This window comes from Tarenaya hassleriana, unplaced genomic scaffold (assembly GCF_000463585.1).
Source record: "Tarenaya hassleriana unplaced genomic scaffold, ASM46358v1 Cleome28, whole genome shotgun sequence".
NCBI classification, from domain to species: domain Eukaryota; kingdom Viridiplantae; phylum Streptophyta; class Magnoliopsida; order Brassicales; family Cleomaceae; genus Tarenaya; species Tarenaya hassleriana.
Genome location: NW_010966021.1, coordinates 582,797 through 597,589, shown reverse-complemented (window position 1 = coordinate 597,589; position 14,793 = coordinate 582,797). Strand labels below are relative to the sequence as shown.

The 14,793-nt window shown below is 36.0% G+C and overlaps 4 protein-coding genes across 4 annotated transcripts; 3 read left to right on the top strand and 1 right to left on the bottom strand.

The window, feature by feature from the left end:
• Positions 1–3,297: 3,297 nt before the first annotated feature.
• Positions 3,298–6,895, top strand: LOC104817769 (plant intracellular Ras-group-related LRR protein 8). The gene is made up of 4 exons (XM_010547072.1): positions 3,298–3,687; positions 5,195–5,364; positions 5,464–5,875; positions 6,399–6,895. The coding sequence occupies exons 1-4, from the start codon at positions 3,448–3,450 to the stop codon at positions 6,720–6,722; spliced, it is 1,146 nt and encodes a 381-aa protein (XP_010545374.1). The 5' UTR covers positions 3,298–3,447; the 3' UTR covers positions 6,723–6,895.
• Positions 6,896–7,739: 844 nt separating this feature from the next.
• On the top strand, positions 7,740–10,399 carry LOC104817768 (uncharacterized membrane protein At1g06890-like). The gene is made up of 7 exons (XM_010547071.1): positions 7,740–8,205; positions 8,697–8,848; positions 8,957–9,162; positions 9,254–9,347; positions 9,478–9,644; positions 9,728–9,898; positions 10,056–10,399. The coding sequence occupies exons 1-7, from the start codon at positions 8,133–8,135 to the stop codon at positions 10,321–10,323; spliced, it is 1,131 nt and encodes a 376-aa protein (XP_010545373.1). The 5' UTR covers positions 7,740–8,132; the 3' UTR covers positions 10,324–10,399.
• Positions 10,400–10,631: 232 nt separating this feature from the next.
• On the top strand, positions 10,632–11,860 carry LOC104817767 (transmembrane protein 230-like). Its single transcript, XM_010547070.2, has 2 exons — positions 10,632–10,942; positions 11,469–11,860. The coding sequence occupies exons 1-2, from the start codon at positions 10,753–10,755 to the stop codon at positions 11,588–11,590; spliced, it is 312 nt and encodes a 103-aa protein (XP_010545372.1). The 5' UTR covers positions 10,632–10,752; the 3' UTR covers positions 11,591–11,860.
• Positions 11,861–12,983: 1,123 nt separating this feature from the next.
• On the bottom strand, positions 12,984–13,593 carry LOC104817766. Its single transcript, XM_019203015.1, has 2 exons — positions 13,373–13,593; positions 12,984–13,208 (listed from the first exon to the last, which is right to left on the bottom strand). Exons 1-2 carry the CDS (start codon positions 13,496–13,498, stop codon positions 13,146–13,148), a joined length of 189 nt encoding a protein of 62 aa, XP_019058560.1. The 5' UTR covers positions 13,499–13,593; the 3' UTR covers positions 12,984–13,145.
• Positions 13,594–14,793: the final 1,200 nt, after the last annotated feature.

Genomic DNA, 14,793 nt, shown 5'->3' with positions numbered 1-14,793 from the left:
AGTTATTTTTTTTTGTTTTTATATATATATATATATATATATAAATATATATATATATATATATAAATATGCAACCCAACAGATTGTGGGCGAGTGGTCAAGTTTGAGGTAAGAGGTAACTCCACCTTGAAGTAATTTCTGGGTTTATATGATCTATATATAAAGACTGTTCTCAAACCATAAGTTTATATAGTCAGCGCGTCTCAAAGATATATATATATATATATATATATATAAACGAATATATAGACGTGGGTAGGTATGTCTTACAAGCAAAGGAAATATCAATTATAATGAAGACAAAACATACAATCGATATAATATATGAGACTGCTATTAAGAACAGATAAACATCTTAGGTGGACATACGTTTTAATATACATATATATAAGCTGTCTCTCCTATCAAATCCAATTTATAAACATTCGTAGATATATTATAAACGTACGGTCAACTTCCGTAGCGGTTGCAGGGCTATAAAATAACCTAGTATTTTAATCGAATCTTCCCGCGAATTTAGATTTCTTTAATATATATTACACATACATATTTAGTTATATATAGATGTTAATAAATAAAAATGTGTTAATGGGGCTCATGAGAAGAATAACAATAATGGTGGCTCCACTTGACTCGACCCTTCCATGTGCCATCATAGACTCGTAGCGCTGCCAAAAGCCGTATAAATTCTGTGGGCGCTTCTTTATAATTTGATTAATTTGATGCTTAAGTTTTATTATTGCATTAATGTTTACCTTAATAGACAAAACAACTAGCTTTGGTTTTGTTAGACTTAATTTTAGTTTCTCTTAAGGAAAAAAAATTCTAACTCAAATTGTTTGTAAATCAACAAATTTTGAAATTCGCTATTGTATTTTTTTGCTTCATACCGGAGTTTTTTTTATACACATCAAATAATAAAAATAAACATTATATACTAATATGAACAACTTAAAATATAGATTCGTAATATATATGTAGTATGTACGGATGGTGTGATATTAGTGGTATAATCCTATTAACAATGTAAATTACTATTCACCACGGACGATGATGTCAGAGAGGAAAATCTTGTCAAACTTCACCCTCATTTCAAAGTTAGAAAATTTGAAGATATTCGAAATATACACCGCAAATAAAAATAATAAAATAAAACAAAAACAAAATTATCTTCTCGTTTAAACTAAAGCCGTCAAAGTATTACACCCGAAATTTCTAAGGCGACAAATTGATTGAAAAAAAAAAACAAATTGCTATTATTCTACCCTAATTAAAAATAAGAATTTCTATTTCAAATATAGATTATATTTGGATTTGAAAATTGATGTATATTTTATGTATAAATTAATTATATAAGAGATAATTCCTATTTTATAAAATAAAATAAAATTTATTTTTTAAATATGTTTTCTTAAATAATAAACGATGCATTTTTATGACAAATTTAAAGTACAGATTATTTTTGCTTAAAATTAAAAGTCCATTTTTTGTGAGTTTATCTTTTTTATTAGATTTTGATTTTATTAATCCTAATATATATATATATATGTGTGTGTATATATATTCTTTTTATTTATAATAATGTTTATTTTTATAAAAATATTATTATTTGATTTTGATTCTTTTTGTATTTGATTAATTTGATTTAAAAATTATATTTTAAAATATTGGTGAATTTTTTTTTTTAATTGCTACAATAGACTATAAGTTTTTTTTTAAAATCTAGTCCTAAATTTAAAATACATACTAGGAATTAATTATTTTTTTTCCTTGAAAGATTTGTTGTTTTTCTAAAATAGCGGTAGGAAGAAGATCAGTTGGCTGCGAGATTCGCGGGGCAACCCAAAGTCAAACTAGCAGAAGAGTTGACTTTTTCAAACTAATGACGTGGCGTACAACCCTACGGCGCCGTACCTTCTCCTCTTCATGAGTTTTTTTGGATATGTAAGAATTTGTTTTGCTGTCCAAAAATGGATAAGAATATCCTGACCTAAAATTTCCTCTGTATTGTGGCCCAATGAAAAGGAAAAAAAAAACTCATAGCGACTGCAATGCCTAAAGTCATAAATACATTGTTGCATAGATATACTTAGTGACATTGCAATTTTTTTTATGGGGTAATTTGTTAAATGTCCAAAGTCTGTAAATTTTATCCCAAAAAATACCCTTTGCTAAAAGGGTCGTATCAACGAACAGTCACCACCATTTACCTTTTTTTTCAGTAAACAAATTGAAATCAGTCGTCTATTTTCTTAAAAACTATCTTCAAGAACAATTTTAGAAATCTTTGGAGAATTTTGCTTCATTTCAATAATCAACAAGACGAGGTATGTTATTTTTTTAGCAGAAAGATTTTGAGGTCGAAATAAAGTATTACGAATGAAAGATTTTATCCCGATGAGTCTTTCGGATGAAAACAAATTCTTGGGTATGAAAATTTTCATCTTCTTTCGGACAAAAACAAATTCTTCCTTACAAAAAATTTCAATCTTGAAAGCATTCCGGATGAAAAATAGTCTCTCGGATGAAACAAGTGTACTCCCGAATCTCTCCATCTTTTTCTTCTTTACATGTATTAATACTTTACATGCATAAATGACTTTTGTACACAATAAATATACATTTATGTTCAAAACAAGTGTACTCCCGGACTAATACTTTACATGCATTAATGGTACACAATAAATACTTGGGTTCATAATGTTACGCGAGAAGAGAGAAAAAACCGATGGTAAAACTAGGATTTAATAATAAAGTTGAGGGTAATTTTATCAAAATCTTACATGAAAGGGTAGTTTGCAACGTGGGCAAAAAAGGTATTGTTTGTTAATCTCTCTCCAAAAATGGTATATTTGCGTCAATTTTCTTTTTTTTTTATTGATTTTTTTTTTACTACTAGTGGTCATTTTCCTAACTTGGGTACAAGATATTTGTCATAATTTGTGTGCGGAGTGCGCCAAATATTTTTTCTATCTGAATTTTGTATACGAGTTTCATTAAATAGTAGAAACAATTATAAGGTTTTTTCAACAATTTTTTGGAATGAATATCTGTGTCACTTTAATTTGTTGTTATGTGGAATGTAAATGAATGGATATAATTTCAACGCCTTATCATCCGTACATATCCTCCATATCAGCTCCTCTCTCTATATATAATAAGTACAACGTTTTCTTTCTGTCTTCATCACACCACCCTCTCTCTCTCTCTCTCTCTCTCTCTCTCTCTCTCTCTCTCTCATATATCTCTCCGAGTTCAAAGAAGCCCCCCCCCCCCTCTCTCTCTCTCTCTCTCTCTCTCTCTCTCTCTCTCTCTCTCATATATCTCTCCGAGTTCAAAGAAGCTCAGCATATAGGGGTTTGTGGGTTTTGGGTCACTGGGCAGTCTATTCCGTACGCAGGCACGTTTATACACATCGATACGTACATATATATATGTATATGCGGGATGATGGTGTATGAGCAGATGAATCAGATGACGATAACGACGGCAACGATGATGAAGAAGAGGATGGGATCTGTAGTAAATACACAGAAGAGACAGCTGAGGAGAAGTGTGTCGGCCACGGCGGATGAGAAGAAGGAAGAGACTTTGGATCTCAACGGCATGTCTTTGGTCTCTCTCCCAACCTCTTCTTTCAACTTGGCCTCCATCTCCAAACTCGATCTCTCCAACAATAATCTTCAGGTTCGTGTGTTTGTCTCTTATATATATAAATATATACATATATATATGTATGTATATTCAACTGGTTTTTTTTTCCCGAGATTCAGCTTCTGCTATAGGGATGTATTTGAGTTTTTTTCATATGATGTGGATTAAAAAACAATTATGAGAATTATCGGATGTAGTTTTGATTTCTAAAATATGAGGGTGGTATCCGTAAAACTCTGATTAATTCAGGTACTTGCATAGTTATATAAACATTTTTTTCTTTTTATATGCATGGGAATCTTTCCTTTTTGCCAGTTTTTTTTTTATAAGAGATGACAAACAAAGAAGTCGAAGGGCAACTTTCCAATATATATATATAAAAGAAAGTTTTAGGCGACAGGTCAATATCATGTTCCTTGTTCTTGGATTTATGTCGCTTCCGTTACTTTTTATTGTATAGTCCAGACCAAATTAAAAACTTGAATCCATATCGCATTAGAAAAGTAATATATATGCACCGTATATACGTGTCTATTATACATGTATAGGTGTACGTACGATATCATGTACAGCACAAAAGTTTGTGCGAACCTTGTTAAGGCATATTCGTTAGATGTATTCAACGTGTACGAGTGTAACCCACAAGTGTCTGGCGTTTGTTTTTTTTATGTGTAGGTGCGTGTAGATGTGTATATATGTCTCTCTCTCTATATATACACACACACATACACATCATTTCTTTTTTTCTGTAAAAATTGATTTACTTCTTCTTTAGCCTTGGCCTTGGAGTCTTTAATATATCTGACCTCTTCTCCAAGACTCCAACAATATCCTTTTGACAAGTATGCCTCACCAATTTCTTTTTTTTTTTTTATTGTTTTCTAAATCTAGACTCTAGTTATATAAAAAAATTAGGGTTTTTCGATTTGTATCGGGAAGAATCGGATATTTCATTTTAAAATTTGTATCCGAATGTTACGGGTATGAAGAATTAATATTCAGATACTCGCGTTTATCTGAATTCAGATTTATTTAAAAATAATAATAATATTTATGTAGCAAATTTAAAAAAATAATATCGTATTTTATAAAAATAGACAAGTCGTGGTAAAAGGTATGAGATAATAATATAGAAATAATAATATATTAAATTTTTAAGATAATATTGAAAAATAAAAATTATTTAACCTAAAACAATTATATTTTATAAAAAAATATTATAAAGATGTAGAGTGTAATTGTTCATAACAAACTAGTTGAGCAACCATGAATATTCGTTTTAAAATTTTTTCTTCCTCGAATTCAAATTCAGAATTACGGGTATTCGCAAATTCGGATTTGGATTTAATTTCAAATAGCGATGAATATTCTAAAATCGAGTATCCGCGAATACCTCATTTACAGGCAGTTTTGTCTAATCCTATAGTTTTCGCTAGTGTAATATATAAACCGATAAAAACACTCGTACATATATATATAGAGCAACAAAAAAACTAATGAATCTCTTACATATATATATTTTTTTGGTGGGTTTTTGTAGAACATTCCAGAATCTTTGGTGGCGAGAATGCTAAATGTGATGGCGCTTGATTTGCATTCAAATCAGCTCAAGACACTTCCGAACTCAATTGGATGCCTCTCGAAGCTTAAGATCCTTAATGTCTCGGGAAATTTTCTCCAATATCTTCCCAAAACTATCGAAGATTGCAGGTTAGTCGCCTTTATTATATTTTACATCTCTCGGTTCGAAATTTAATCCGACATCTATATATATGGTTGTGAATATTAACAACTAAACGCGAAACGCAGATCGCTGGAAGAACTAAACGTGAACTTCAACGAGCTGACAAAGCTACCAGACACGATAGGGTTCGAACTGATGAAACTGAAGAAGCTGTCGGTAAACTCCAACAAGCTCGTGCTGTTGCCCAACTCCACAAGCCACATGACGTCACTCCGCGTTTTGGACGCGCGTCTCAACTGCTTGCGTTCGCTTCCCGATGACCTGGAGAACCTCGTCAACCTGCAGGTCCTTAACGTGAGTCAGAACTTTCAGCACTTGACGGCGTTACCTTACTCCGTTGGGCTTTTGATATCGCTCGTCGAGCTGGACGTTAGTTATAACGGAATCACGGCGTTGCCTGAATCCATCGGGTGCCTCCGACGGATTGAGAAGCTCTCCGTTGAAGGCAATCCCCTTGTCTCCCCTCCATTTGAAGTGGTAAGTTTCTTGTTCTTCGTCTCTATTTTCTCCATTGAAACCTTTTATTGATGACGCATTTGAACAAAGTTTGTGCCCCATTAGTCCGAATCCTTATCATAAATCTTGAAAATTATATTTAATAAACTAAATAAGAAAAGAAAAAACAAAATATTACATCTATTTTTCTTAGATTTTGAATTTTAATAAAATATAACTCATGTATTTTTTGGAAAACAGAAAAAAAAATGAAGGCTATAAAGATATGATATGTGACAAAAACAACTAAATTTTAAAAATAAGTGACACAGTTACCACTGAATTTTGTAATTAATTTTGCATCTCTAATTACTCTCAATCATTTACACAATCGCTTTCAATCGACCTCAGCCTTGTTAAATTCGTAGTTGTTTCTTTATTTGAGCAAACTGGTTATTCTTGTATGTAGAAAACGAGCAATGGGTTTGTATAATAAAATGTAGTTTAGAGGAACAAGAGAAACGGTAATTACGTGGTGCAGTAAAAACCGATGGTGAAAAAACAGGTGGAGCAAGGGTTGGAAGCGGTGAAAAAGTACATGAGCGAGAAGATGAACGCAACACGCAAGACTCCGAGCAGGAAAAAGACTTGGGGTGGGCTGGGGAAACTGGTGAAGTACCGTACGTTCCACGGCCTGAGATCGTCGCCGGGGACACCTGGCCGTGAACGCCGGCGAGACGAAGACGAAGAAGAAGAGAGGCGAGGCTTCATCAACGTCTCCGACTACCGCCACATCGACGGGCTCGCCTCCCCCCGCCACGTGTCCCTCTTCACCCCTCGCCGCCTCTTCTCCCCTCTCTCCGGCTACTTCTCTCCTCCCCGCTTCTAGGGGTACTTCCGTCTTTTCACCTCTACATCTTCTTCCTGGTCTCCTTTTATTTTTTTAAATTTTCCCCTCGTGATGTTGTAAGATATGTCGTATGCTCGTGTTCAGACCGTGTTTAGGGAAAGGTTTTGTACCATAAGTGTTGAAAGTTTTGATTTCAATTTGTTATTTTGAAATGTATTATTGTTAGACACGTGTAAATTATGACGTACACACACACACACACACACATATATATATATATATATATATATATTGATGGGCATAAGCTTTTTTTTTTTTATATAGACGGCTACATATCTTGTTTTTTGGGTAAGTGAATCAAATACAAGGCCATTAAGTGGGTCTATTTAACAAGATCATTTGAGGCCCATGTAAATTAAATGGGCCATATTCTGGGCCCGAAAATGTTGTTTGGAGGTGGTTACAAGACCATCCATGGGGCGAACGCACTGATTCTTCATCTGGATAGCTGATTCCGATGCGACGGTGGCGTGAAAGGAATAGTCGGATGGGGACAAATTGGAGGTCAAAGTTTGCGTTCACGTCATGGATTTATCGAATACGGAAATCACTCGAACTTAAGACAAAAAACTCGTGGCATTTAGTTATTTATTAATTTCTCCAAAAAGGGATTTTATCCCAAAAAAGTTATTATTTTTTGAATCGTTTCCTTAGACACGATTTGAATTTTGATCCGGAAGGAGTTTTTAGAGTTTTTGAAATTTAAAAATAAAAAAATAAGCAATCAAGTTTTTATGAATTTGATTTTTCTAAAAATCTGAAAAGTTATATAAGTGAAAAAATCAATTAAAAATTAAAATTTTCATTTTTTGGATTTGCAAATATTACCAAAAAAACAAAAATCAAAACCCAAAAGTTAAAAACTAAAAACAAAAATCTAATCAAAATCTTAAAATAAATACAATCACAAAGCCTTATGCTTTGTTGGGTTTTGTTTTAATTCACTGGAGAGAAAAAAAAAAGAACGAGCAGACAGACACTACATATAATACACTCCATCACTGCCTGTGTGTCTAATGGCCGATGCTGAACCTTGAGTTTCTCTGTCGGACAACTTTCAAACTCAAATCTTCCATAATCAGCGCCACGTGTTCTTCTCTCTTGTCCCCGTCTCTTCTGGTCCTACCCGTCTTCTCGCTCATCTTGATCTGGGCATTACTCTTATGGGTTTTTTTCTTGTCCCCGTATAAATACACAAAACCCGCCTCGATTTCCCCCTTTTTTTGGAGTTTCTCCTGGAGAAATTTGAACTCGGAGACGATTTTAACGACCTGGGTATGGGGGTTTTTGCTCTGTTCTTGGTGCTTTAGCCACGGTTACCAGTGTCCGAATCTGTGACTAGCTTGTAAGGAGACTGAGGGAAGAGATAAAAAGTTACCGAGTCCTAGGATGTTTGGTTTTCTGCTGCGAAAAGGTGAGAGGAAGGTTCTTAAGCGCAAGGATAGCGATGCTGGAGAGCGAGGTAGGCTACTTCTGCACTAATGATCGTTAATGTCGTTACTTTTCTGAGTAATTCGTGTGTTAACTCGGCCGATTTTGGTCGGGTCTGAGACAAATTCGAAGATCTCGTTCTATCAACGTTGTCCAATCTCATTTATCCCCCAACACAGATTCGGGCGCAAACCCTAGATTCTTTTCCCGTTAATATCGTTGGTTTCAGTTGGGATTTTACAGTTTATATATTGAGGTATTGTGTTGTCGTGCTGTTGTTGAAATGCATGTTCTGGCAGCATGGAACTGTACCGTTGTGCTGGAAATGTTGAGATTCTGGGCTTTTCAATTTGATTATAGTGATACTGGATTCGTTTTGGATCTTGATCAGAGCAGGTGAATACAAGTGGATCAAGCTTGGAAGAATGAAACATGCAAAAATTCTTATAAATCATCTATGGCTTTAAGAACAGATTCTTGTTTTTTTCATCGAATAATGGTGGAGCTCATGATCCGATTCAGGAAGAGCGCTCGAGGACTTGAGGGCATCCCTGTTCAACAAATTCCGGTCTTCCCATACAGCGAAGAGACAGCAGCAGCGTACCTGCGGCCCGACCGTCGCTCTCACGTTCAATTTCCTTGTTGCCATTAGCATTATCTTCACTAACAAATGGGTATCCTTTCCTTAACTCTCTGCGTTCCAACTTTGATCTTCAGCTCGGAAATACGGTTTCTTGATTCTTGTTAACTCTCTTCCCCTGTGTTTGTTTTTGTTTCTTCAGGTACTTAAAAATGTCGGCTTTCAGTTTCCTGTCTTTCTTACGTTCATTCACTACGTTGTGGCCTATTTGCTTATGGCGGTCCTGAATTCCCTTTCTCTCCTTCCCGCCGCTCCCGCCTCGAAATCATCCTCCTTGTCATTATATACTCTTGGAATCGTAATGTCCCTTTCTACCGGTCTTGCCAATGTCAGCCTCAAGTATAACAGGTTTTGTATTTTCATGTCCATGGACAACGCCAGCGGGTTAATCTGATTGTTTGGTCTGTCATCTAATTTGCTCTTCTTTTGTTGTCTCCAGTGTTGGATTCTACCAGATGGCGAAAATTGCTGTCACTCCATCTATTGTTTTGACAGAGTTCTTGTGGTACAGAAAGAAAGTTTCGTTTTTGAAGGTAAGCCGAAATCCTTCTCTATATGCCTAGAACCCACGTAAGATCTCGCTGAATCCATGGGCTTTAATGGCTACTTCATTCTTGAAGGGCGAGCTTATGAAATTTTCATCCAATGCTCAATCCTCTTCAGGTGGTTGCCCTTACAGTTGTATCAGTAGGAGTTGCAGTAGCAACAGTGACAGACTTGCAGTTCAGTCTCTTTGGTGCTTGCGTTGCCTTGGCCTGGATCGTACCAAGCTCCACCAACAAAATCTTGTGGTCCGATATGCAACAGCGAGAAAACTGGACGGCTTTGGCGTACGTTAAAGATCCATCGGTTGATTCCCACAGAAGCGAATTTCGTGATATCAGTAGTCTGAAAATACCCATTTCTTGGACAGGTTGATGTGGAAGACTACGCCAATCACTTTGTTGTTTCTCGTGTCGATGATTCCGTTCTTGGATCCTCCGGGCGCTCTGTCCTTCACTTGGAACTTCAATAATACAATGGCCATCCTTTTTTCTGCTCTGCTCGGGTTCCTGCTTCAATGGTCTGGTGCATTGGCTCTAGGGTAAGTCAGTTATACATATATATATATATGTGTGTGTGTGTGTGTATTCCCGGTTTGTCAGTTCTTAAATCTATACATGCACCAGAACTTCCCTGCTGGATTTGAACACTGGAGCTGAGATAGCCATCCCTGTCTTGCCCTTGTGTTTGTTTTGCAGGGCTACCTCGGCAATCTCGCACGTTGTGTTGGGCCAGTTCAAAACATGCGTTGTCCTTCTCGGGAACTATTACATATTTGGGGCGAATCCGGGAGCGACCAGCGTTTGCGGTGCGTTTGTGGCGATTGCGGGCATGTCGTTTTACACGTACCTGAATCTGCGTTCTCAAACGCTAAAGGGCTCTCCTCAGAAAGTTTCGTCTTTGCCCAACAAATCCAGGCTAAGTGAAGAGAGCCATGACACTTTCGGCTCCTCCGAAGCTGTCTGACTTGAAAAGAACTGTCGTAATGTTTATTTATTCGTTTGTCCGAGAAAAATAGGGGGCCAAATTTTGGCCCAAATTCCGAAGGTTATTCTGAGTCCATCCAAAAAATATCAGGTTTCGGATATGAATTTGTAGAAAGCCCAAAACAACCTCACGTTTTCATCTAACAAAAGCCCATTTATTATCTATTGGGCCTGTAAGGCCCATATTAGTAGAAAGCCCAAAACAAATCCCATCCATTTTCCTTGGCAATAAGCCCTTGGCGTAATTTCCAAGACTACATAATTTAAGACCTCACGCGCTTTTCACAATCTTCATCCGTACCTTTTCCGCCTTGAATCGGTCTTCAAAATCTCTGCGAACAAAACCAGTTTGGAACCCTAGAAATCACGACACTGAGCACGCATTTGTCGACTCCGATCCTTCGCATCAATGGCGTACGTCGATCACGCCTTCTCTATCTCCGACGAAGACATCATGGTGGGGACTTCGTACACCGTCGACAACCGGCCGCCCATCAAGGAGATCTCCCTCGCCGTCGCGCTTCTCTTGTTCGGAACCTTAGGGATCGTCTCCGGCGTTTTAATGGCGTACAACAGAATCGGTGGCGATATCGCGCACGGTACGTGTCGGTCGATGATTTTCAGCTTTCTCGCTGCTCGTTTCTGGATGATTTTTCTGTTGGGTTGTCTCGAAAAGTATGAGTAAATATTAGCTTGCGATTTTTCATGAGGCAATGCTATGGTTTGTTGGTCTATCGGTCATATAGGCGAGGAAATTGACTAATTAGTATTGATTAACTAATCCTGAATTTCTCTCTGAGTAAAATACGATTGCGTCTTTTCGAATCTTGTTTCCTGAAAAAGGTAATTTTAGGGGTTTTCCCATAATTTCATGAATTTCCTTTTGTATGTTATGGTCGCTTGAAATTACTTATGCATCGGTTGCTAAGTGGAGGCTATTGAAGAGTGTGAATGTAGTGATTTGCCAGAAAAATAGTTGTCCAGCAGGAGAAAAATGGATTATAGAACGTTCGCAATGCAGTGTTTTCTGGTCACTGCTTCTGCTGATTTTGTGAGTTACAGTGTGAGATTTCTTACTCTGGTAATTTTGGTTGTGACCGATTCTATGTTTCTGTCGTGGATCAGGGCTTTTCTTCACGATCCTTGGCTGCAATTTGTTTATATCGGGCTTTTACTATACACGGATAGCTTACTTTGCTTACAAGGGATATAAAGGTTTTTCTTTTTCCAATATCCCTCATGTGTAGCAGATGAACACTGGCCGTCCCTGCTCTGATATTCCCCACCATTACTGTACAGCAGCTCCTTTGTAAATCTTTGGTCTTGTCTATTAGTTCGTCCATGATTGCATCAAGCTTGTTTTGCTTGGTTTTGTGGTAGCTGACCTATGAGTTTGAAATGTGGACCAAATACCAATCCGATATTTCTTGTAATAATTGAGAGACAGAGCAATAAAATTATACACAGATGATTCCTTGTTTACTCTGTGTGGTACTTGAAACACCGCTTTCTTCACCGATCTACACTCCCAAGTAAGAAACTTGTGTTGAGAGGAGCCATGCCCATTGCCCACAAAACAACTTGGTACAAGGTAACATTTACGTCAACTAGCCTTAATTTATATTAGAATAGATTTGACCCAGGATGCCATATGGTTATATCTATGTTTAGAAGTCCTCCTTGATTGTCCCCGGATTCGGATTTGCGAGTATTCACGGATTTGGATATTTGAATTTGGATTTGAATGTAGATGAGTACTCTAAAATCGGATATGAATGGTTATCCGATTTTTTGATAATTTTGCCCAACCTAGTATTTACGACACCGGACACATTTGAATCAGGGGAAAAAAAAACTGTTTACCGATCAGAACTGCTTGTCGTTTCGCTATGGGCTTCGGTTATTAAATAGTTCGGCCTATTCGGCCCATTTTATTGACAGTCACTCACCCCAAGCAAACGCAATGTTTTCTGCGTACAGATCAGAACTGCGTGTCGTTTCTTATTGGGCTTCTACGATTAAAGTGTTTGGCCCATGGTATCGAAGCCCATCTCTCTTAATCGAAAACGCATCGTTTTCAGTTTACCGATCAAAACTGCATGTCGTTTCATTATGGGCTTCGATGGTTTAAGGTCGCGCCCGTATTATTATGAACAAAGCGGACCGCAATAGGGGCTGGGTGTCATTTGGTAACTATTGATCATAATGGCGCATATAAATTTTTTTATGGCCAATACTCAGACCCACCTAAGTTTTATTAAAACTCTAAAATGACATGTACATTTGGCGGAGACCCAACGGGATTTCAAAAACGACATAGGTTCAAATACTGACAAGCCCAAGGAGAGGCCCAAATCACGGAAAATCTGAACAACGTGTTGCTTTCTTTTCCTCCATCAAAACTGTGTGCTGTTTTTGTACGGGCTTTTATGGCCCGATTTTAGATCCGAAAAGACATACAGCTAGGAGAAAGGTAAAGGCCCAATGGGCTTACACTTATCCATTGCGACATAATAATAACGCCACAGAGGCCCTTTCACCGGATCTATCGTGGATATATAGTTTTCTTGGATCACAAGCTAGGGATATAGTAATCAGCGAAGACAACTTTCTTACTATATGGTCGATTATAGCCAGAAGTTCTTGGTTATACTTCATAAACCAAAACCAAATAGCTAAAGATTCTGGAGGAATAGAGATAAAAGATCCCATCTTTGTTCTGAACTTCTCGGTGAAATTATATAACCAACAAGTCTGAAAACCCAAAATGCGAAACTTCCCAGAAGAGAAGAGAGAGAAGATTCAATCTTTGTTTGCAGAATCCTCATTCTTGACTCCATCACCATTTTCAACCGGAGGTAATTTCTACAGAAGATAAAAAAAAAAGAAATAGAGAAGAAAGGGGAATCAGAAATATCTCAAGGGAATTTCATCGAACACCTTACAGGCATTTCTTCAACAAGGCAGAGTACAGCTAGACATTTCATCGACCACCTAACGAGAGTTTATACAGGAAAAAAGGAACTTACGAGATCGGGTTTGTAGATGTTGTGAACGATTGATGCGCCGGCGAGCAACGAAGCCACGACGACAACGCTTGACCAAGCCAGCGATGGCGTTCCCGTTGGCTGCTTCCCTCCAAACTTTTTGTTCATCTTCGCTTGTTTTGATGTGTGTTTTCTTAATCTACTTCGGTTACCCTTTGAACGACGAGAGAGACAAAAAAAAAAAAAAGACCGCAGATACAGTCGCTGAAATTCTGAACAGTGGGCTCGGAAGCTTAGATTTGGGTTTAGGGGTTAAGAAGGATCCTTAAACGCTGTCGTTGTTACGCCGAAAAGAATGTAGGTGTTTAGACAATCATACGCGCACAAGTCGCGCGTGTATGTCACCGCCCCGAAAACCTCCAATCCACGCGCCTCAGCTATTTTTTATTTTGCATGTCACCATTTCAAAATTTCCTTTCGTGTTACTTTCTTTTATTCCCGACCGATTTGTTTTAGCTTCTTTTGGCCTCAGTTTATTTGATCTTTGTAAGTAATAGAAATTAGAAAAATCTAAAAAACAAATCACATTTTAAAAAATTTATTTATTTCGCAATGATTCAAAATTTCAAATAAACATTTATTTTAAAAATTATACAGAAATCCATAATTTTAAAAACACCAATTTTAAACGTCTTCCATCCATAATTCTTAATAAAACATAATTTTTTTATATAAAAAAGTATATACACAACTATTTTTTAATTTATTTATTTTCAAATAAATTTAAAACACTTACACTAATAATAATTATATTTTTAAAAAATTAGAATTGTAATGGTGATTTAATACATAATTTTTTGGATGTTGTTATAAATAAAATATTAAAATTTATTAGATTTGTTGAATAGTTTTGTAATAGATAATTATATTCAAAATGTATTTAAAATTAATATATTTAAAATTTTAAATATATTTATGAATTTATAATTTAGTATATCAATTATGTGTGTGTAGATCTATTTAAAATCTGATATATTTATGTATTATAATTTTCTAAAAATTATAATTTTTAAACATTTAAAATGTTTATACTTTGTTAGAATTGAAATTTTAACTTGTTTTTTTTGTTAAATAGCGTTTTGTGGGGGTTTTGTATAGATATTTATTGTTTATAATTTTTTGGATGACCATATTTGTTGATCTGAAAATGTAATAGTTTTAAATATATTTCTATAATTATAGGGTTAGAATAAAAAGGATAAACTTTGCAAACTCGTTTTTTAAAATTATTTCTTCTGTTTTTGGATTTCTCAAAATAGTTGTAGTCTATAAAAATTGAAGTTCTCAATGGCGTTTTGAGAGGCAGCGAAAAGAACGTAAGATATATATATATATATATATATATATATCAGCTCCTATTCAAAGAGAGTCCCAATTATTTACACTGCCCTCCCAACAAAGTC

Excerpts from the sequence above, each read along its gene's own strand:
- LOC104817767 (XM_010547070.2), top strand. The coding sequence starts at position 10,753 with ATGGCGTACGTCGATCACGCCTTCTCTATCTCCGACGAAGACATCATG. Across the intron at positions 10,943-11,468 it reads CGGTGGCGATATCGCGCACG|GGCTTTTCTTCACGATCCTT; the intron begins GTACGTGTCGGT and ends GTCGTGGATCAG.
- LOC104817768 (XM_010547071.1), top strand. The coding sequence starts at position 8,133 with ATGTTTGGTTTTCTGCTGCGAAAAGGTGAGAGGAAGGTTCTTAAGCGC. Across the intron at positions 8,206-8,696 it reads TAGCGATGCTGGAGAGCGAG|GAAGAGCGCTCGAGGACTTG; the intron begins GTAGGCTACTTC and ends GATCCGATTCAG. Across the intron at positions 8,849-8,956 it reads TTATCTTCACTAACAAATGG|GTACTTAAAAATGTCGGCTT; the intron begins GTATCCTTTCCT and ends TTGTTTCTTCAG.
- LOC104817769 (XM_010547072.1), top strand. The coding sequence starts at position 3,448 with ATGATGGTGTATGAGCAGATGAATCAGATGACGATAACGACGGCAACG. Across the intron at positions 3,688-5,194 it reads TCTCCAACAATAATCTTCAG|AACATTCCAGAATCTTTGGT; the intron begins GTTCGTGTGTTT and ends GGGTTTTTGTAG. Across the intron at positions 5,365-5,463 it reads AAAACTATCGAAGATTGCAG|ATCGCTGGAAGAACTAAACG; the intron begins GTTAGTCGCCTT and ends CGCGAAACGCAG.
- LOC104817766 (XM_019203015.1), bottom strand. The coding sequence starts at position 13,498 with ATGAACAAAAAGTTTGGAGGGAAGCAGCCAACGGGAACGCCATCGCTG. Across the intron at positions 13,209-13,372 it reads ACATCTACAAACCCGATCTC|AAATTACCTCCGGTTGAAAA; the intron begins GTAAGTTCCTTT and ends TATCTTCTGTAG.